General features: G+C 36.4%; 1 protein-coding gene across 1 annotated transcript; it reads right to left on the bottom strand.

Annotated features, from left to right (window-relative positions):
- Positions 1 to 12,009: 12,009 nt before the first annotated feature.
- Ifng (interferon gamma) lies at positions 12,010 to 16,221 on the bottom strand. The gene is made up of 4 exons (XM_020152642.2): positions 16,013 to 16,221; positions 14,795 to 14,863; positions 14,519 to 14,701; positions 12,010 to 12,230 (listed from the first exon to the last, which is right to left on the bottom strand). Exons 1-4 carry the CDS (start codon positions 16,124 to 16,126, stop codon positions 12,072 to 12,074), a joined length of 525 nt encoding a protein of 174 aa, XP_020008231.1. The 5' UTR covers positions 16,127 to 16,221; the 3' UTR covers positions 12,010 to 12,071.
- Positions 16,222 to 22,109: the final 5,888 nt, after the last annotated feature.

A 22,109-nucleotide genomic window follows, 5' to 3' on the forward strand; every position in this document is an offset into this window, starting at 1 on the left:
GACTGACTTAGAAACATCGCTGTTGGACTCCACCAAAAACACTCCAGCCCACATAAACTTCTCTCAGGTACAATCATATTTCTGCTGGTGTTTGCTCTCCTTTTTTCTATCGATACTAGTAAGTCTTGATGCATCCATGGCAGTATGTGTAATTCTATGTTCACAGAAATGCCAGTGTTCACTTATCATGAAACATTTATATAATTTTTTCTAATCATTGCAGAGCAAATGTATTGTTATTTAAGTATTGTTGTGGTGATAAACATGAAGGCTATCAGCCATATTTCTTAAAAGACCAACAGAAAAATAAAAGTAAATCATACGCTAGTATTTGGTGAGACATTATCAGATTTTTTTAGTCTGAAAAAGAGTTGGTTTCCCAGAGTCCCTTGGTGAAATCAAAGAAAACATTCTTTAGAATAATGATGTTTGTGTGAGTCTAGATGATGCCTGATTACTTTGCTCAAGTAGAATCTGGTTGATCTAAATATAGAGACGGCATTCTGGGCCACATGACTATCACATCCAGCTTTGTCATCTCACATATTACCACCTTCTTTCCAGTTCTCCCTCTTCATTTTACCCAAGGGAGTTTTTGATTGGCCTGAGAGATGGTGAAGCCTTGTTCCTCTAACTCTTTTTTTTTTTCAAATAATTTATGCATATAAATAGTATCAAAAAGTTATTTTTAAGGTCTTAAGCTTTTGAAACTCAAGCAGAGACTTGGTTTTTCTCTTTTTTCCATTGTTATGTCACTTCTCATTGACAACAAGCGTAGAAAGGTCTATTTCAATAAGAGGGAAGGTCCAAGATCAAACAAATGACAAGAATATAAATGAGTTAAAGATTCAAAACAATACCACTACACAATCTTGACAAGAACCAGGAAATCTTTCTTAAAGTGAGATTTGAAAGTAAAAGCAGATGGGTTTTAAATAATTCAAGAAATAAGACTAATTGATCATTTAAGCCCCAAATAAATTTGGGGAATAAAACATCCTACTACATTACCTCATTTCATATGGTTCATAAATTTTGGTATGCAGACTACTACAAGACTATTACCAGGAGCCATGTTAGCATCATAGATTACATTTAAACATAACTTTGCAGTTCACAGTCATAAACATTCTATCATTTGATCCTGAGTTAGTCAAGGTCACATAGCTAGTGAGTGGCATTGCTAGATCTTCATAAATATGTGGTATTTTTGAAAAGTGAGTGCTCCAAGAAAAATCATGACCTCAGTCAAATAGTTTTTATCCCAAAATGGCTACTTGGACTTCTTATGAAGCTCTTTATAATTCATGTATCTTTTGCCATCTAACACATTTTGCTAGGTTCTTATTTTTGCCTCTCCAAACTCTCTATGGTTTTAATCTCAGACTGCTCATACTCCAGGTCCAAGAGAATCCAAATATATGCAGGGCACATAACTGTCACATCATTTTTACAGCCACAGCAATTTAGCATGGATCAGATGTAACAGAAGAGTTCTTGACACCCTCTGGCCTTTCAAGCTTCAGAATACTGTGCCCCTTCTTCCTTGCAAGTCATGGAGACCCAACTCCCCAGCAGTGGTCCAGCCTTTTATGGATAGATCTTTCCAAATCACTTTTGGCCACAGCTATCACCGAGGTCTGTATTGCAGTCCACATCCCTCTACCACCCTCTGTCCTCAAAATCGCTATGCCCAACCTCTCATTGACCTCCAAGATGACCTTCATCTTCCTGACCCAAATCTCTGAAGCCAAGTCAGTTTTGCAACCCCTGTAACACCCCAGTACCAAATTTCACTTCTCCCTCATGACCCCAAGATATGAGGCCTTACAAAATTTTCATTGTAACCTAAGTCATGATACACTATGCCAATGAAAACACAGTTAAAATAAAATCAGTGGTTTCTAGCTTACTCACTTCCTTTGCCAATTGCCTTCACACTCTATGATTCTAGATATAGCAAATTCTATCAAGAAAAACTACGCCTAACTTTCACCATATACAAAAATCAACTCAAAATGGATCAAAAACATAAAAAAAATTTAAATAACTCAAAAGCAAAAATATAAATAATCCCATTAAAATGAACAAGTGATCTGAATAGACATTTGCCAAAGAAAGCTACACAAATTGTCAAGGAATACATGAAAAAAGTTCAGTATCACTAATCATGAGGGAAATATAAGTCATCACCATAATGAGGAATGGCTATCATCTAAAAGACAAAAGTAGCAAATGCTGGTGATGATACAGAAAAAGAGAAACACACACTATTGGTGGGAACATAAATTAGTTCAGCCATTGTGAAAAACATTGTGGAGGTTCCTCAAAATAGTAAAAATACAGCTATCATATAATCCAACAAAATCCCACCACCGGGCATAGATCCAAAGAAAATGAACTCAAAATGCTAAAGAGATATCTGCATGTCCATGATTACTACAGTATTTTTCACAATAATCAAGACTTGGAATCAATTTAGGTACCCATCGGTGGATGGATAGATAAAGATACAATGGAATATTATTCAGTCAAAAAAGAATGAAATCCTGGTATTTAAGGCAAACATGGATGAGCTTTGAGGACATTATGATCAGTGAAATAATCCAGGTACAGAAAGACAAAAATACCACACATTTCCACTCATACATGAAAGCTGAAAACGTTCATCTCATAGAAGTGGAGAGTAAAATAGTGCTTACCAGAGGTTGGGAAAGGTAGGGGTAGAGGAGGATAAAGAAAGGGCAGTTAAGTGGTATAATATACAGTTAGATAAAAGAATTGAGTTCTAGTGCTCTATAGCATAGTGGGTGACTATAGCTAATAATTTATTGTATATTTCAGATATCTAAAAGAGAGTATTTCAAATGAAAAGAAGAAATGATAAATATTTCAGGTGATACATATACCCCTATTTGAGCATCGTACATTGTACATGTATCAATAATATATATCATATATCTCATGTGAACATGTATAATATATGTATCAATATATCCCACCATACCTTATAAATATATACATTATACATATATCGCAATATCACAAAAATATGTGCAATTAGTAAGTGTCCATTTAAAATTGTAAAAAAAAGAAAAACCAAAGAGAACTTGTTATAGTGGGAAAGATAATGACAATGATTCATCGATTTATTCAATAAAAACATCAATAATAATTATAGTTATTATTTACAGAACATTGTCTTCCTTCCAAACATTTTCTTATTTAATCCTCACAATTGCCTTATGACCTCTCATTTACAGATGAGAGAAATGAGACTTGAAGACAGGGAATAACATTCCTAAGTTTGCAGATGATAAAATCTAGATCTAACTGAATCCTGAACAAGGGCTCTTATCAGCAGCACATGATCTGCTATGTCATACGACTCGGAGGGCAGCCGTAACCCAGGATGTCACTTGATACTCTGATGTGGCTTTATAGCTGCAGTTCAAATGGTGTTGGCACTTTCACCTTTGATCTTTCATAAGCATTTGACCAAAAGAAGCCCTGTCATGGATCAGCCAGAGTCTCATTCTAAATAAACAAGGCAGGGTAAGAGGCGCTCACCTGGTAGAGTCTCATCCAACACTCAGGTGCTTCTGGCATTACAGATAAGCCACTATGTCTCAACTGCTGTCAACTACTGTCAACTAGGCACTCACTGTATCTATTTGATAATGGCTAACACAAAAAATTATTGTGAGGAAATTTGAATGTAATAAGACTAAAATGGAAAAATATACTCTTCTTAGTAGACTGGAAGCTGAGCCCTAGGGAATGGATTCCATTCCAGTCAAAACTTCAAAGAAAGAGGAGGAAATTATCACATATGATAAAAGAGTGAGTAATTGATAGTTTCTTGAAGAAAATTCTAATAGGGGAAAGAAACTTGACAATGTGTGTAGAAATGACAAAAATCCCCATCCCGTGGGATGAGATTGTACAGGTGAGACAAAACTTTGGAAAATGGAAATCTCTTTGATATAGTCATTTTTGATGCCATATGAAACCTTCAGAAAGTGTGCTGAATTACAGTATTAATTCTTTTGTGTGATTGTGCTATTTTGAAAATGTAAGCATTTTATTCTTGGTTAAATACATTAAAATAGGCTTCACACATTAACAAGGGAGGCAGGAATCATAGAGCAGACTAATAAGTGAGTCATCATTAGAACTGGGACCACCTGCACGTACAGGGCTCATATAGGACTGAAACCCAAGGACACAGAGTTCAAGGTGACTTTACCTGTTCCAGAATATTCTTTCCCAGGAAAAAAAAAGGCCTATAAAGTATAAAATAACTTCACTGTTTGCCTTGAAGAACTACTGATTTTTATCTGAAAAATTTGCTTAATCAAACAAGCAACCTCCTTCTCAGGACATTAGATTATTCACTTGATAAACTGATTATCAAATATATATCAAAACTTGCTTCTAGAGCTTTGCTTCACTGTTTCTACTAGACCTAAATTATATCACAAAATCTCTAAACTCAATATCCCTTCATCAAAAAACAGTTGCATTAGTACTTTGTATTGTTCTTTTAGTCGCCATTTCATCAATTTCTACCCTGATATTTATTATTTCTTTCCCCTACTAATTTTGAGTTTGCTTTTGTCTTGCATTTCTCAGAACTTGAGATACATCATTAGGTTATTTATATGAGAGCTCTGATTTTTTAAATATGTATCTATAGCTATAAACTTTCCTCTTAACATTTCCTTTGCTGTATCCTAAAAGTTCTGGTAAGTTGTGTTTTATTTTCATTGATTCTATAAATTTTGTGATTTTTTCCTCCTTATTTCTTTGATGAACCACTGATCATTCAAAGGTGAATTGTTAAGTTTTCATGTATTTGAATATTTTTGCTGTCCATTTCTAGTTTTATTCTGTTGTGCTTTAATAAAATACAGGAAGTTATTTCAATTTTCTTATATTTGTTAAGACTTACTTTATGTCCTAAAATATGGTCTATTTTGGAGAAAATTCCATTAACTGCTGAAAAAAATGTATATTCTGTGATTATTGGGTGGAAAATTATGTGGCTATCTGTTAAGTCCTTTTGATCTGTAGCGCCATTTAATTCTGAAGTTTCCTTGTTGACTTTTTGTCTGGATGACCTATTGATTGGTAAGAGTAGGTTTATCTGTGCTTTTATGTCCAGTATGTTTGCTTTATGAAATTGGGCACACTGACATTTGATGCATATCTTTACAATTGTTATATCCTCTTGATGAATTATACCCTTTATCAATATGAAGTGACTTTGTCACTTTTGACTAATTTTAATTTGAAATCTCCTTTTTCGGATATGAGTACAGTTGCTCCTACTTGCTTTCAGCCTCCATTTGCTCAGAATAGCTTTTTCCATCCTTTCACTTTAAACCTGTGCCTGTCTTTGCCAGTTAGGTATGCTTCTTGTATGCAACAAATGGTTGCATTGTTTTTCAATCCAACCTGCCAGTGTATGTCTATGGTTGGAGAATTGAGACTATTGACATTCAGTGATATTATTGAGAGGTATGTAGTTATTCCTTCCTTCTGCTGTTTTGTGGCATTTCATTCTGCCCTACTCCTCATTAACTTATCTACTCATCTAATGAGATTTAATCTCTCCTGTATTTTCATGGTTGCATATGTCTTCCTCTTCTGTGTGTAGGATTCCTTTAAGTATCTTCTACAATGCTGGTTTGGTGATCATGAATTGCTTTAGCTTTTGCTTAGCATGGAAGCTTTTTATGTCTCCTTCAATTGCAAAGGCTAACTTTGCTAGGTAGAGTAATTCTGGTTGGCAGTTATTTTCTTTCAGAGCTTTTAAAGGTTCTGTTGAGAAATCTATTATTCTGATGGGTTTACTTTATAGGTAACTTGTTACCATTCTCCTGTGGCTTTCAGTATCCTTCCCTTTTTCTGTATACCTAATATTTTAACTATAATATGTTGTGAAGAGATTTATTTCTGGTCTTGTCTGTTGGATGCCAAAAAATCCACTTGTGCCTGGATGACCATCACTTTATCAAAATTTGGGAAGTTTTCTGCTATTACCTTTTTAAATATGTTTTCTCTGCCTTTATGTTACACCTCTTTGATTTCTTCTATGCCTATGATCCCTAGGTTTGGTCCCAGATGTCTTGCATATTCTGTTCATCCTTCTTTTTTTTCTTTATCTTTATCTGAATGTTCTAAAAGATCTACCTTGTCTTCAGACCCTGATATTTTGTCTTCAGTTTAATCCAATCTACTCAAGATGCTTTTAACTGAATTTTAATATGATTTATTGAGATTTCCATTTCCAGAATTTCAATTTGATTTTTTCATGATTTCTGTATCTTTATTGAATTCCTCTTTCATAGCCTGCATGGCCTTCCTATTTCATTCAGCTCTTTGAGTTTTCTTAGAATTCATTCAGGTGTTTATTCGTGCATTCGTTAATTTCATTGATCATTTTTATAATCATTCTTTTGAGTTCTTTGGGATTTATCCACTTTATGATCACTTTTGCTCATTTGGGTGGAGTTGTTGACTTTTGGAGGAGTCATGTTGCCTCATTTTTTCTTATTTTTTGTGTTTCTGCTTTGGGGTTTGTGCATCTGCAGAAAAATCATTGATTAGAAGTTTCAGTTGAAGTAGTTTCAAAGTTCAGGAAGAACTGTGTAGTGACAAGATTGAGGTATTATTTCTCACCACTGGACTGAGGGTAACATGTGCTAGGAGAACTGGGTGTAAACCCCAACACTCCTCATATCAAGGAAAATTAGCTGGAGTCTCCTGTATAAGCATCAATTCCCCACTTCTGGGCTGCTTTCACTAGAGAAGTGTCCCTTCTTTGTGTACTGAAAGCTGTTATTGGTCACAGGGAACTTTATAGCCTGTGGTCCAGCAAGTTCACAGTTTCTCCATAAGCCTTCCAGTTTGTGTGCTCAGCAGCAGCAAAATCCAAGCCCAGGAGTGTCCCCCAAATATTGTAGAGGAAGAGCAAACAACACACCAATTTCTGTACTATCAACAGAGAAATTGAGATTTACAGACATTCTGCCTGCTGGACTCAGTGCTTTCAGACTCTGCCCAACAATTCACCTGCCTGTGGGGAGAAGGTGGTGATGGAAGTCACATGATTCAGAGGATGTAGGCACAGAGCTCTCAGTCCCACCTGGCAGCAAACCCTTGCCAGGATGCAGTTTCCCGAGGTGGGTCTCAGTGCTTTCAGACCCTGCCCAACAGTTCACCTCCCCTTGAGGGAAGGATGCTTTGAATATCACACAATTTGGAAGGCTTGGTCTCAGGGTTCTCAGACCCAACTGACAGCCAACATACATGGCCAGGAGTCAGGTTCTGGAGGCTCAGTATTACTTCAGTATTATGTCACTTTTCTACTGTAACCCTCAGGCAATAGGACTGTCTCCTCACCAGGAAGGGTGGGAGCTCTGACCACTGTGTCCTTCACTGCCCAAACTCCCTGCTATTTAACCATCTCAACAGGATCACATCAGATTGTCTCCCTCTCCATGACCTCATCACATGGCTGTCTCTCACTTAGATACTGTAACAGGGTAAATACCTATGTGCTTATAATATATCTTAGTTATATTTACCCTCTCCATTGTTCTCCTTCCTCCCTCCCGTCTTAGAACAATTTCAACAGGCTTCATTCCTTTATTTTCATGCATGAATACAAAATTCATCCACTATATTCACCTTCATTCACCCTTTCTTTATGCATTCCCCCTTCCCACTAGCACCCATTCCTGGAAAAGATCTGTTTTACTCTCTTGTCCTTCATTATAAGTGATATCATTAATTTCAAATTTCAATTGCTAATACAATGGAAAGCAATTGACTTTTATATATTAACTTTTTATCTTGCAACTCTGCTGTATTCACTTATTAGCTTCAAGAACTTTTTGTCAATTCCTTAGCATTTTCTGCATAGACAATCAACCTATTGTGAATGTTTAGTTTCTCCCTTTCTAATCTATATATCTTTGGTTTCCTATTAGGTTAAATGTCAAAAAAATAATTAATGTTGCAGATAAGTTGTTAATCACCTGACCTTCAGATGAGGAAATTATCCTAGATTGTTTCTGTGTCACAATGTAAGCACAAGTGTGTTCTAAGTGGAAAAGGTAGGCAGAAGAGAGAGAACCAGAGAGATAGCAGGATGAGAAAGACTCAGCTTTAAAGATAGAGGAAGAGGGCCATGAGCCAAGGAATACAAGCAGCCTTAGCAGCTGAAAAAAGCAAGAAACATTTTCTCCTAGTGCCTCCAGAAGGAGCAGGGAGCTTCCCAATACATTGATTTTAGCCCACTGAGACTAATTTTGGACTTTTGATCACCAGAACCATAAAATAATAAATTGGTTTGTTTTAAGCCATTAAGTTTGTGTTAATCTGTTATAATTACAATGAGAAACCAATGCACATGGTTTCTGGTGAGAAGGCAATTGTAATTATTTATCTTTATTCTCTTATGGGCAAGGTGGGCCTATTTTTTTGCTTTGACCTTTTCAAAATTTCCTTTGTTTTTCACTAAGTTTGAATATGTTAATCCTAGAGGTGTTGTATGGGAATTTGTTATGCTTAAAGCTTTTTGAAGATCTATAGTTTTGTTACTTCTTTTGAAATTGTCTCCCAGTCATTCTGTTCTTTTGGGGTTTTTTTATACTTTGTTTCTCAATTTTATCTCTCTGCACTCAAGTTTGGAAAATTTCCTTTTATTTATTTCCAAACTCTCTGATTTTCTCCTTGGTCGTGTTGTGTCTACTGATGAAAAAACCAAAGGCAATCTTCATGTCTGTTACAGTGTTTTTGATTTGTGCTAGTTTTGATTTTTGAATTTCCATCTCTACTGACATTACCCAACTGTTCTTTTATGTTATCTACTTTTTCCACAAGAGCCATTGCCATATTAATTTTAAGATCTTGCCTGATAATTCCAATATCTGTGTTATACATGAGACTGGTTCTGGTGTTTGCTTTTCATCTTCAGACTGTTTTTATTTCCCCATTAGATAGTAAGTTTGTGTTGTTTAAGCAACTATGATTGTGATCACTTGTTACAAATCCAACAGAAAACTAGTGTATTCTCCCATCCCTTCTTAAATAAGCTTCTCATTCTGCTCAGGATATGACACGTTCCACATCAGGTTTTCCCCTGCATGTGTTTATACCCTTTGTAGTACACTTAGTATTTGGCTTCCATAGAGGGTAACTATGGATGTCTACCATACTCTAATGGACATAATTAATTTAGAATTCTATGGCTCAGAATGGGAAGACATGGGCAAAGAAGGGTGAAGAGGAAGAGAAAAAGAAGAAAGTACATAATGTTTAATGTTCAGGTTGCAGTCACTTAATCAAAAATCATCCCACTAGCAAAGATGTACCAGTCATTTCTGAGAGTCATTAAGAGAGGGGGGAGATGTTACAACAAAGGTTCTCCCACTCCAGGTCTTGGTTACTGCCCCTGATATCCTTGTACTTAGGGAGACAACTGCCCCTGCTAATATTGGAAGGGGAATAATTGCTGCTCCATAGATCCATTAGTGCAAAACATAGTACATTCCTTCTGTAAGTCCCACAATACTTTGAAGCTGGGTGTGTACATAAAAGAGGAACATTCAATAGAGTGAACAACTTACAACTACTTTATAGCCAGTCTCAACTCAATTTCTCCTAAAGGGACTTCTCTGACTCACTCTCTGCTATCATCACTCCACATTCTACACTTTATATGTCTCCATGTCTCAGAGTCTGAGCCTCAGAGAGATGGGGAAATAACCTAACCCCAGACTAACGCTTGCTGTAGCTTCATTTCCTACTGTATGATTTATCTTGTCTCAAGATGATGAGGAGTGAGCATTTCTAATCCCTTCCCCAGTGGTATGATCTGGTTCTATGGTCCAGACAAGTCAATCTCACAGTAGCCCTCCATCTGTAGATACTTTAAAATGTTCCTCAATCACTCTTAAATATTAACAAGTCTGGAGACACCAGCAGCACCTCATATCAGCTACAGTCATGGCAAAAATGATCCTCATTTTTTCTTTAAATCTTGCTTTGTGGAAGCTTTAGAAGTTTTGGAATTAGGTCTTACACACTGTCACTAAAGTCACTTAGTAATCAACATAATGACCATTGACTATTGCCAGGGATTATAAAGCTTCCATTGCATTAACTGCTTCACTTAGCCACTATTATGAAAGGTTAAGTGAAATTGAATAGAAAACTCCATATACCTAACCTCCTCTGTCCTTGACATTCTCAATCTTGTCACCATTCTATGTCTCAAAGCAAGCAGGAATCATCTCATTATGTCCTTTATCCTTATTTATGTCAGTGATCATAAAAATCCAAACCCATTATGCATTCTTATGCACATTCCATTTATGACCTTCTGTTTTATATCAATTTATGCTGTCTTTGGAATTTACAGTCCAGAACTAACCAAATTCATCATATCAACATCTCACTTAAAAGATACTGATTCTCCCATAAGAACACTCACCCCCCTCAAGTGATTCCCTTCTCTCCCATGTTTTGGGACCATCCTGCCAGTCTGCTGGGTCTTCTTTTTACCAACAGACAAAACTCTCCTTCAGAGTTTTTGCAAGAATATTTGCCTTGCTTGGATTACAAATTGATGCCTCCCTTACAAGTGCTTCCTCAAATGTTTTCTCTTCAATGAGGAGAACTATAATCACCATATTTATACCTCTAGCCCACCTAGCCACCCCACTTATAGTTCTCCAAATTCTCCCATACTACCTACTCTAATTTTATTTTTTCCATAGCACCAACACTTTCTAAAACACTATGTAATTTACTTACATATTATGTATTTTATTTATTGTCAATCTCCCCCTTGCTCAATTTCAAGTTCCCCAAGGGCAGAGATTCCTACGTGGTTTTGTCAACTAAGGTATGTCAAGCACATAGGCACATAGTAAGTGCCGAAATAAATACTTTTTTGATAATAGAATAGGCCCTCACTACAATATTATGAAGAAGACACAATATTCCTCTTTTCAGATGAGAAAATGGAAGCTTTGAGAATATAAGTGCATCATTAAGTCACACTACTTGCAATGAAATAACCCAGATTCCTATTCAGGCCTCTTTCACTAGAGCTAACACGCACTATCTCACACCCAATGGTGGTTGCCCAAGGTAGGTAGGGGAGGGAGATACCACGACGGAGGCGGGTGGAAGAGGAAGTATAAATAAATCTCTATGCCAAACTAAGCAGCTTGGATACTTTCCATAGCAGAAGTTCTGAATTGGAAATGGTGACATAATTAAACTACATTTTAGAAAGGCAATTCAAACAGCTGCCAACTGGAGCAGTGAAGCCAACAAATTGCCAGGGGAAAAGAAAGATCACATTTAGTGGGGCTTAATGCAGCACTTAGATTTCCACAGCTAAAAATGACTTTCTTTTTTCTAATTCATTAGTGTAAGTAACTCATTCACCCCATTCTTAGCTTAGAAAAAAGTCTGACGTAGCATGAATATTTGTGAAAGCATACTTTATTCATACTTTAGATATTGGTAAACTAAACAGTTTCCATTTGGATACAGTCAAGAGTTGTTAACAATATTCGGAAGCACCCGGTGTGAAATCTCTTGAGATGCTATTTTTCTCAGAGGACAGGTCATACCACCTGACACATTCAAGTGCCATCAGACATGTCATTAAGCAGTGGCTCAGAATGCAGACATGTTCTAAATAGGCAGCAACTGGATGGTGTTATTTCAGTTACAAGTGTCCCTTGTGTTGTCAAGTGAAAGAAATACACAACCCATAGGGCCTGGGTTGGGTCAGCTGTTTAGCTGACCCCTTGGATAAAGTCTTACAATCATATAATATTGCCTAATAGGTAAAAAAGAATAAAGAGTCGAAGGAAATAGTTACAGGATATGGGAATTATAAATAATACATATATTAATAGATAATCATTTCCATTACATAAAAACTGCAATTATAAATATTTCTTGGATTGATGAATCTAAATATATTCTCCATATAAATAATGTTAAATAGTAATAAATAGATTTAGATTTTAAAAAACTCAACTAATGCTGGAAGGACGAGTCTTAATTGGATGCTCTGCAGCCCCAAAGCAGCACCGACTCCTTTTTCTCTTCTTTAGGACAGATCTTGGAGACAGGTCATTCATCACTTTGATGAGTTCACTGATGGCTTTGCGTTGGACCTGTGGGTCATTTACCTAATGGGAGGAAAAACAGCAAAATACAATTTCAGGCATGCAAGCCATCAGGACAGTCTCCTTTGATGACATCATGGTCAGTGAAAATGGAAATATTCCTTTTTAAAAAGATGATTCTGAATATTAGTATGTTTCCTCAAAATACAATATTCACTTCTTCAGTAAAGGCTAAAAGAACAATTAAATTTTAAGTTGTACAGTAATGGGGAATACAGTGGGTTATGTCACTTGACATATATTTACTGCTACAGAATTCTCAAAATTATAAAGAAAAAGAGCTCTGATGTGGAATGAAAAAAAAAAAGATGGACTGAATCATCCATGCAGTAACTCTGACTTTGAACCACTAATTTAACCTTTCTGAACCTCTATTTACTCATCTAAACAATGAAGAAATTGCTAAAATGACTTTTAGTCTACCAATTCTATCACTTTACACTGAGTCATACTTGCTCTACATTTCAAATGAGTTCTATAAGCCAATGCTTCTCACCTTTTGTGTGTAGCAGACTAACCTGGGACCTAGCAAAGAACTCAGAGACCCAGTTGTATGAAGGAGAAAGCCATTTCTATTGTATGGTCACTAAGTTCCCAAAGTAATTAGTATACCCACCAAAGCTTGAAAGCAACTGAAGCAGGCTAATTACTTTGGAAAAGTAAGTCCAAGATAGGGAAAAACTATTTTAAATTTCTCCCAAATTAGGTCAGTCTCATCACTTCCAGAATCGGATTAAAGATAAACAATTGTGCTCATATGGCAATAATCGAATTACTGTTATAGAACATTTAAAATTAGGAAATACAACTTTTCCTATTCCTCGTGTCCTACACCAGCAAATTGAACCATTTGCATTTCTTCATTCTAAGCAATATAGCCATTTAGGACACTTCATGTTTAATGAAATGAACACCATTTATTTTCATCTCTTTCTAACACTGGAAATGCTGGGGCCATGTTGCCACATTTCCAAGAGTGACTAGGGAGTTTCTAGGCTGCAGGTCTTACTATCAAAGAGTACAGCTGCCTAAAGTATGTATACTACTCAGCAAAGGACAATGGCTAAGAGCTCACTCAAGATGGCCTGTCATAAAGCAAGAGCCTGGAGCTTCCAGAAAGATGAAACTAAGAGTTTTTTTTTTCCACTTTTCAAGATCCAATATAACAGAATAGAAAACATTACTACCAGCTGTTTTATAGGCTGTTTTTTTTCATGTTCAAAGCATCACCAAGAGTCTGCAAGACTTATCCAAGACAGAACAGCAAGACAGGGGTGGGCCCTGGGTTAGAAACAAGTGCTTTCTTGGTCACTGGGTCTCTAGCATATGGCCCCAGGAAAACTATTGCCATGTCTCCTTACAGCTCCTGGAGCTTTCATGAGTCAGGTGAGAGACTGACTAGGGTTTAATGAAAGCACAAATCATAAGGGCACAAGTCAGTCATTCAAGCTCATTTATATGAAAGCCAAAAGATTCTGGAAGCCTTTGTCTTATAGATAAAATTCTGAAAGACATGATTTGTCTTTATACTTTAAAGTTATCTTTTAGATTCTAGAAGCCATAATTTAAAGACTTAAGACAATTTCATGCAATAAAACTTGGGAGCCTAAGGTTCTCCAGCTGAGATCTTCTAGTATCTGAAAGTTAATCAAGCTATCTTGTCAAAAGGTGTAAGTCCCACCATTTCCCCACCTCCAGAAGCAAGTGTGAAAAACTGAAACGCTGGTAGTGTGGTACCCCTGTGCCTCCCTTGAGGTAGCTTTCTCCTCTCTCATTCTCATTTTCTACTCATGGCCTTGCAAAGTTTCAGAACAAAGGAGATCATAGAACTTATGTAGTGAACTCAACAAGTTCTTTTCAAAATGAGGAAACTGAGCCCCCGCCAGGCATGTGATTCATCTGAGATCACACAGTTCCTTGTGGCCAAGTTGGGAGGAGAATATAAATCTTCTCACCCCCTCCCACTGCTCTTTCCACTAAGACACACAGCCTCCAGTCCAAAGCAAGAGAATTTCCATCACACAAGCAAGGGGCCATGAGAGCACTGCTTCTCAATACTCCTCTCTACTGCTTCATCTGCTTCCTCCTCACTGGATTTATCCATGACATGCACAACAGTCTTAATGCCTGTGGTTTTCCAGATGATCCTGACTTGATATAAGCACAGTGGGATTAAGAAGACTTTCAACCAGGAGTTTCATAGCCTTAACAGCTTTTAAGCAGCTAATTTCTACTTCCTGAGAGTTAAATGCTCTGCCCTGAAACCAAAGAAAGCATTGACATAGTCTCACCGGAATCTGAGTCAGCTTTACGAAGTCATTCAGTTTGTTGCTGCTGCTGTTGAAGAACTTAACAAACAGGTCTTCCTTGATGGTGTCCATGCTCTTCTGGATGTGCTGGTTGTCTTTTAAGCTTTCAAAGAGTTTGAAGTAGAAGGAGACAATTTGGCTCTGAATTATTTTTTTGTCACTCTCCTTAGGAGAAAAGAACACAGAGAGGATGATGTGAATTTATCCATCAAAAAATAAGCAACATGAAAACCAGCCAAATAGGAATATTCAGTTTACCTCTTTCCAGTCCTTCAAAATATCTATGAAAAGAGGCTTCCCATCTGCTACATCTGAAGTGCTTGCATTCTGAGAAAAGAAAGAAAAATTCATTTATAATTAGTCCATAAACTGTCCTAAAACATGCATCAAGCTTCATTGAACTCAAAAGCTGACAATAGTTACTGTCTTGTCAACCCTCCGTTTAGCTCTAACAAGATGTATTCCCAAAAGCTTATAGGTTAGCTTTAGCTAACCACAATTGTGCTCTTTTAGCTTTCTCATTTACTGTGTAATCCTTACACTGCAATATCACAAATGAACTCAACACGGCTGATGACACTTCAGGTGTCCTAAATAACTACAGCAAGTTAAAGAAGTATTTTCAACCCTAGCTTTAAAAGAGTCAGCAAAGCCATCCCACTATAATACACTGCCCCCTGTGGTACAGGTTTCTATAACCTGTACCTGTGCCCTGGTATAGGGTTTTATTATACCCAGCTTTAAAGCATAGTTCCAAATACATGTTGTGAGAGAGATTTGATTTATACTGTGAGAATAAAATTGATTGTGAATTCTTAAACATTTATAATAGCTATAATCACAATAGCTTAAGTTTTGGACAAATACTATTTTAAATGAAAAAACTATTTTCATTAATCAGAAATAAAATTCAAAAAGGGATTCATAAAACAAAAATTATAAAATCTTAGGCCAGACTCATAACTTCTACAAAATCTCAGTGAGTGAATGACTTCAGGAAAAAAATCACAAGTAAAATTGTGAAAACAATAAGAACTTCACCTTCTTTTACTTTATGATCAATTATTTCCTATTACTATTTTCAATGTTAATCTTTACCTTTCACTGTCACTTCCATGGTAGTCTGAGAATCAGAAATTAAACCCAATCATTTTCTTCATATGTACACTTCTTAACTGATTATAACTGAGTGGATTCTCACCACAAAATCATCAGTATGATTGCATTTTATACATATGTTTTGCCCATCTTTTGGAGGAATCATAAATGCCAAGTCTCTCTAGCAAACTGAGCAGAAGATTACAGCAATGTCTAGCTTGTTAAGTCAAGAAACATCCCTTGAACAAGTTAGCAAAATAACACCATATCTTCTCAAAATGACTGTGGACTAGAGATGGTGGCCTACTAGCTACAACTACAAGTCAACATCCAGTCATTTTCAACCACAAGCAAGTATTATTAAAAGATCATACTTACAAAATATTCCTTGAGATTTTCTATTTCTTTAAAAAATGTGGCCTGGCAGTAACAGCTTGAAGAACCCAAAATGATGCAGAGCTGAAAAGCCAAGATATAACTTGTATAATTCATTGTGTTCAAAGTGACGGAGTTGAAATCAGTAGCTCCTGAGTAAGTCAACCAGGTCCAAAGGACTTAGCTGATCTTTCTTTTCTAATCGCTGTTCTGCCAACAATCGGAGCTATGTACTGAATCTCCTTTTGCTGCTGGTATTTATACCTAATTGAAGTCTCATCAGGATTACGTATTTTCACAAGTTTTTTAAGATGAGATGGTGACAGATAGGCAGGGACTAGTTAGTTTGTATTAATAACTATGGTTTTGTGGCATTTGGGTGTTATAGTTAGAGTTTCCTTTCAATTCCTTGGGTCTTTTGACGATGAGACAGACCCATTGTACCCACCTGTGCCATTCTTGTGGGATCCTTTGAAAGCACTTTTACTTCGCACCATTCAGGGGCTGGAAATTTTTTTGCATATCCCCTTTTGCCCTTGTAAAATGTTGACTCCTCATCCACAGATCACATTGATCATTTGTTTGTGGTTGGGAACAAGTAAAAAAGGAAATTCTAGGGCCTCTCAAACTTTTACAAAGGGGAAGCCGTTTTTAATTTTTCTTGCAAATGACCAGAAAGCAAGGAAAGAATATGGCTAAAAAACCAATGTGGTGAGGAAGTCCTTCATCAGAGTTGATTAGTAAAGCACTTTTCACAAGTTTCAAATTGCTTTACTGCCCAGCAGCAATATGATGCAAACCACATAAATTTAAATTATCTAATAGTCCCATTAATAAAAATAAAAAGAAATATGTAAAAACAATTCAAAATATATTTAAACCAACATATGCAAGATAATATTTTAATATATATCAATATATTATTAATAGATACTTTATATTTTATCATACTAAATCCTTAAAATTTATTCTAGCCATTTCAAACACTCAATAGCTACATGTGGCTAGGAACTTCTGCATTGAAATGTAACTCTAGACAATCAATTGTTCCAAATAATCACTAGTAATAGAGAAATTTTTTTAACATTTTGTTTATTTTCCCCCCTTAAATACAAAAATTAAGATTCCTTCTCCTCCCTTGGCAATTTATTTGTAAAGAATACCCTCTGAGATTGCACAGAAGGCCCTTCACTCTTTGGTTCCAAGCCACCTTGTATTTCTACCTATACTGTGTACAATGAAGTATGATGGCTATGGGTGCAAACTCCATTCCCACATAGCTCTGAGATCTTCAGTAAGCTTATTAACTCTTCTATGACCTGGTTTCCTTATTTCTAAAGTGGGTTTAATAATAGTGTTTCTTTTCAGGCTTCAGCTGAAAGTTAAAGCAGACAATGCATAAGAATTTTTCCTGGAATATAGTAATCACTCAATAAGTTCTTTATTGTTATTCAGGCATGATAGGTGACTAGTCATTCCTTAAAAACACACTCTGAATTTTGTTCATGCAGTTTCTTTGGCTTTGCATTCCATTTGCCCTCGTCTGTGCTTCTCAGAATGGTATCCAACCACTGAGGCCCAGTCTAAGAAACATCTCCATGACTTCTCCCAGAATTCTTCTACTTTAAAAACCAATCTCGTGTCTCTCTACTAGCCTTTATACTTTTCTTAGAGTCCTAATCCTCAGTCTCATATGACAGTTATCATGTGTCTTTTGCCATGTTTGACTGAATTTTCCTAAAACCAGAAATTGTTTCATTGCTTCTATAGCATCCTTTTCGTCCCTAAAATATTTTAATGTGGAGATTTGCTCACAGATAGTGCTGAATAAATGGAAATTTGAGTGCTCACTTATTTTCCCTCAAGTTCGAAACCCAATGCTATCAGGCTCACATCGAATTAAATAGTATTTATTATTAATATTAGAAACATGACATTATGTGTCTCTAGCCAATGCCTGCTGAGTGGAACAATTCCAGGTAAAGTTGTATGTTAAAAAGAAAAAGGACCTTTGAGGAGTTACTTTTCCAAAGAGTAAATGAAATCAAAATAACCATGAGATGAGAGCATCTTGTACAGCAAGTGAAGAGTGTGGAAATTACATGGCTGCACACAGGATCTGTTGCTCTCTTCAAGGAAAAATGTGGTCCAGAGAAGGTACTTGCTGGGTAAAACAATGATATGAACAAAGCCTTATCAAAGCCTTGACACACCATTGACAATCAATACCTTCTAGGAAACCAATAGTCAAACACTGCAAGGAATAGTCCATATTTTCTGGAAAGGGGTAAAAATTAGTTCTATCCATTTCTTGATTTATCCACTGAAATATAGTGTTAGGAAAAGAAAATAAGAACAGTAGGATCCATGAATTAAGAATAGTAGGATCCAATAGTTGTTGCATATGGAGAACTGAATTTCCAACGTGGCCAAATGGCTAGAATTAGTTACCACATAGCTAAACCCCAAGCTCCAATAACTCTTGCTAGCATGACCGAGCTCAGAATTATGGAATTATAGATTATCTATGATCTACCCCTTCATTTTTTAGATTTATAAATCAAGACCTAGAAAGAGGGCAGAGCAGGTTCTGCCTGTAGTGGTGGGGTAGGGGAGGTGGCCAAATAATGTAGACACATTTAAGTAAATGTAAAAATGATAAAATAAAATTTAAATTTAAAAAAAAACCTTCACATTCCTAAACTGGGCATGGTGGCTCATTCCTGCAATCCTACCTACTCAAGAAAGGGACATCATAGTTCAAGGACAGCCTAGGCAAAAAAATTCCAGAGACTCAGAGACCTCATCTCAAGCAATTAAGAAAGCTAGGTGTGGTGGTACATGTCTGTTATTCCAGGCAGGCCCAGCCATAAACAGGAGACCCTTTTCAAAAACTAACTGAAGCAAAAGGGGCTTGGGAGTATGGCCCAGGTGGTGGAGCACCTGCCTAACAAACACAAGGCCCTGAGTTCAAACCCCATTAGTTATTTGTTTTTTGGTTTTGGTGGTACCAGGCTTTGAACTCAGGGCCTTACTCTGGCTGGGCAGGGCTCTCTACCACTTGAGTCATTCTGCCAGCTCTTTTTTGCATTGGATATTTTGGAGATAGGGTCTCTGGAATTATTTGCCTGGCTCATCCCTGAACAGAGATCCTCCTGATCTTTGCCTCGCAAATAGCTAGGATTATAGGTACAAGCCACAAAAAAAAAAAAAACCTTATATAAAGTCATACTGTTTGTGTTCTGTTATTCTTTATTTGTATTACTGAATTTTGCCTGCTTATAATTTGTTAAGGATTTCAGAGATTGGCCTATAGTTTTCTGTTCTTATAAAGTTCTTGTGAGACTTTGTTATCTCAGTTTTCTGGTCTCATCAAGTAAGCTAAGACATGTCCCCTCCTCTCTATTCTCTGGAAAACTTTGCAAAACATTAGGGAAGCTAGTTTGGGACTGGAGTTTCTTTGTGGGGGAAGATTTTTAAATTAGGAATTCAGTTTTTGAAAATAAATTGTATTAGTTTTCTGTGGCTGCTATAACAATTTAACATACATTTCATAGTTTAAAACAATGCAAATTCACTGGGCATGGTGGCACATATCTGTAATCCCAGCACTTTAAAGGCTAGGGCAGGAGACTGGTGAGTTTGAGGATCCAGACTGGGCTACATAGTGAGATCCTGTCTCACCAGAACAAAAAAAAGAAAGAAAGGCAAATTCATGATTTTACTGGACTAAAACCAAAGTATTACAAAGGCGCTAAGGGAAAAATCCTTTTGTTTTGCTTGCCTTTTCTGGCTTCTGGAGACCACCCACTTAGCTCATGGCCCCTTCTTGCATCTTCAAAGCCAGCAGTGTTCCATCTCTAGTCCTTCTTCTTTAGTCACATCTTCCACTGGCTACAGAGTGGAATGGTTCTCCACTTTTAAGAACCCATGCTATTAGAATGGACCTTCCTGGATAATCCAAAATAATCTCCCATCTCCAGGTCCTTAATCCCCTCTGCAAAGTCCCTTTTGCTATGTAAGGTGACATTATTCACAGGTTCAATGGATGTCCATTACAGACCATTATTGTAACAACCATACAGACATTCAAAGTAAATTTAAAACATATGCATATTTCCTATTTTTCTTGTTTCATTATATTAAATAGTGTTTTCCAAGGAATTTGACTATCTCACATATGTTGTCAAATTTATCAGCACTATATTATAACAGGCTCTTTTAATGGTTTTAATGTCTGTAGGATATGCATTTTAAAAATACTATTTTTCTTTATTTAGATTTTTTATATGGGCAATTTATGCCACATTTTTCTTGTCTTGAGATTTGTAACATTATCTTTTTAAAATATTTCAAAGAAAGAAATTTTAGTTCTGTTGATTAAAAAAAAAATCAAGACCTAGAAAAGCAAAATGATGTATTTAAATTTACTGACATGATTAACACAGTGCTGAATCTAAAACCAAAATTCTTTCCTTAATCAACCTATCCCTGAGCTGATAAATAGCCTTTAAAATTATTGTATGTGCTTCTAATTCATATGTTAGGTGTAGGTTCAAATAATTAAACTCAGACAGGCTTTGCGTTCTGGGATTTTTTTATATAGAATTTATGAGATAGTGGCTCCATTTTAATTCTTTTAAAAACAAGGCTTTCAAATTCTTGACTGGCCATCTTAGCAGACTCAATGTCATGGACATGCCACCCGAGCAGTCAATAACCCATACTTGATTTAATGGTCCGATGTTACCTTCTTGAAATTCCTAATAATTTTTAACAATGAGTCCTTATTTTCATTTTGCACTGTTGTTTGCAAATCATGTGACTGGCCTTGCATCCTAGGTTGGAAGTGAATAATCTATTAGGTTTTCTTATTTAGATATATGCTTCTTCAGTTCAGAATGCTGTCACTACAATGGTGTATCCTTTTATCGTCTTTTCCTGTCCTGTCAACTTTGCAAACATCGAAATTTCTCTCTCTTTGCTGCCTGTAAAACACCTATGTTACACATGCAAACTAGAGGTTTCACACATTGATGGTTCAGCCAATACGGAGCCTACACAATAATTCACCACCAAGATATCCTTTAAAAGCTTTTTAAAGCCACCAGGAGCCAAGGTGTGACCGTATTAGTAAAACAGAGGGGCTGAAAACTTTCTTTTTTCTTTTCAGCTAGACTTTCTTTCTGAAAACTGGCTATGGTTATACATTATGCGTCAGCAAGATTTCAGTTACATCTCATGCAATCCTGGGTCTTAACTGAGTAGGTAGTCAGTAAGACAAAACTTACACCTTGGTTGCCCTTTTCCTCTGTGATCAGCAGTCACATCCCTAGCACTCAAACCAAATTATCTCATCCAAACTTCGGTGTAGATTTCTTCCACTCTGTATGAGTCAATATTGGATCCATGCCCCCACGCTATTTTGACTCCTGGAACTCCTGACATCATGAGGGCTGAACCTACGGAAGAAAAATGACATATAGAATGGAAGTCCACACGGAGTCAGATTTTCCCCATGATTTGACTCATAAAATTCCATAGGTTAGAGGAGAGCTTTCTGAATCCCCCTTTTTTCTTTTGTGCCCTTTGGGCATCTTTGATGGGTGGTCAAAGTATATTGAAGACTCTATAGTTATGCCAAACAAACATCAGTTTTCAATAGTCTCACCTTTATGTCAGATGATTTTATGCATTAATAATCTAAAGATTCACGGTACTGCTTTAAAGGTCATGTTTTTTTGTTCCTTAAGGAGTTTTAAAGCACCTACTAAGTGCTTGACATAGAGTTACCAAAGAAAGATGAAAATATGTGTTCTTAGATATTGTGAAAATATTTGCTCGTATCCTAATTTTAATAATCAGCATGTCTTTATTGAGCACCCTACTGCATGTTCATAGCTTTAGGGGTTCTAAGGAGATAATTTGACAGGATCATGTTTCATGACATTGATATCTAGGGTTAATTCCCCTGCTCCAGTATTGTACAGGGATCCATATTGTCTTTCTCTTCTCCACTTATATTCTTCCCACAGTGTTCATATAGTTAAGAGGACTTAACATTGGCCAGAGGAAAAATACGTATTTTACTTATGTATAC

This window comes from Castor canadensis, chromosome 8 (assembly GCF_047511655.1).
Source record: "Castor canadensis chromosome 8, mCasCan1.hap1v2, whole genome shotgun sequence".
In the NCBI taxonomy this organism is placed as follows: Eukaryota; Metazoa; Chordata; class Mammalia; order Rodentia; family Castoridae; genus Castor; species Castor canadensis.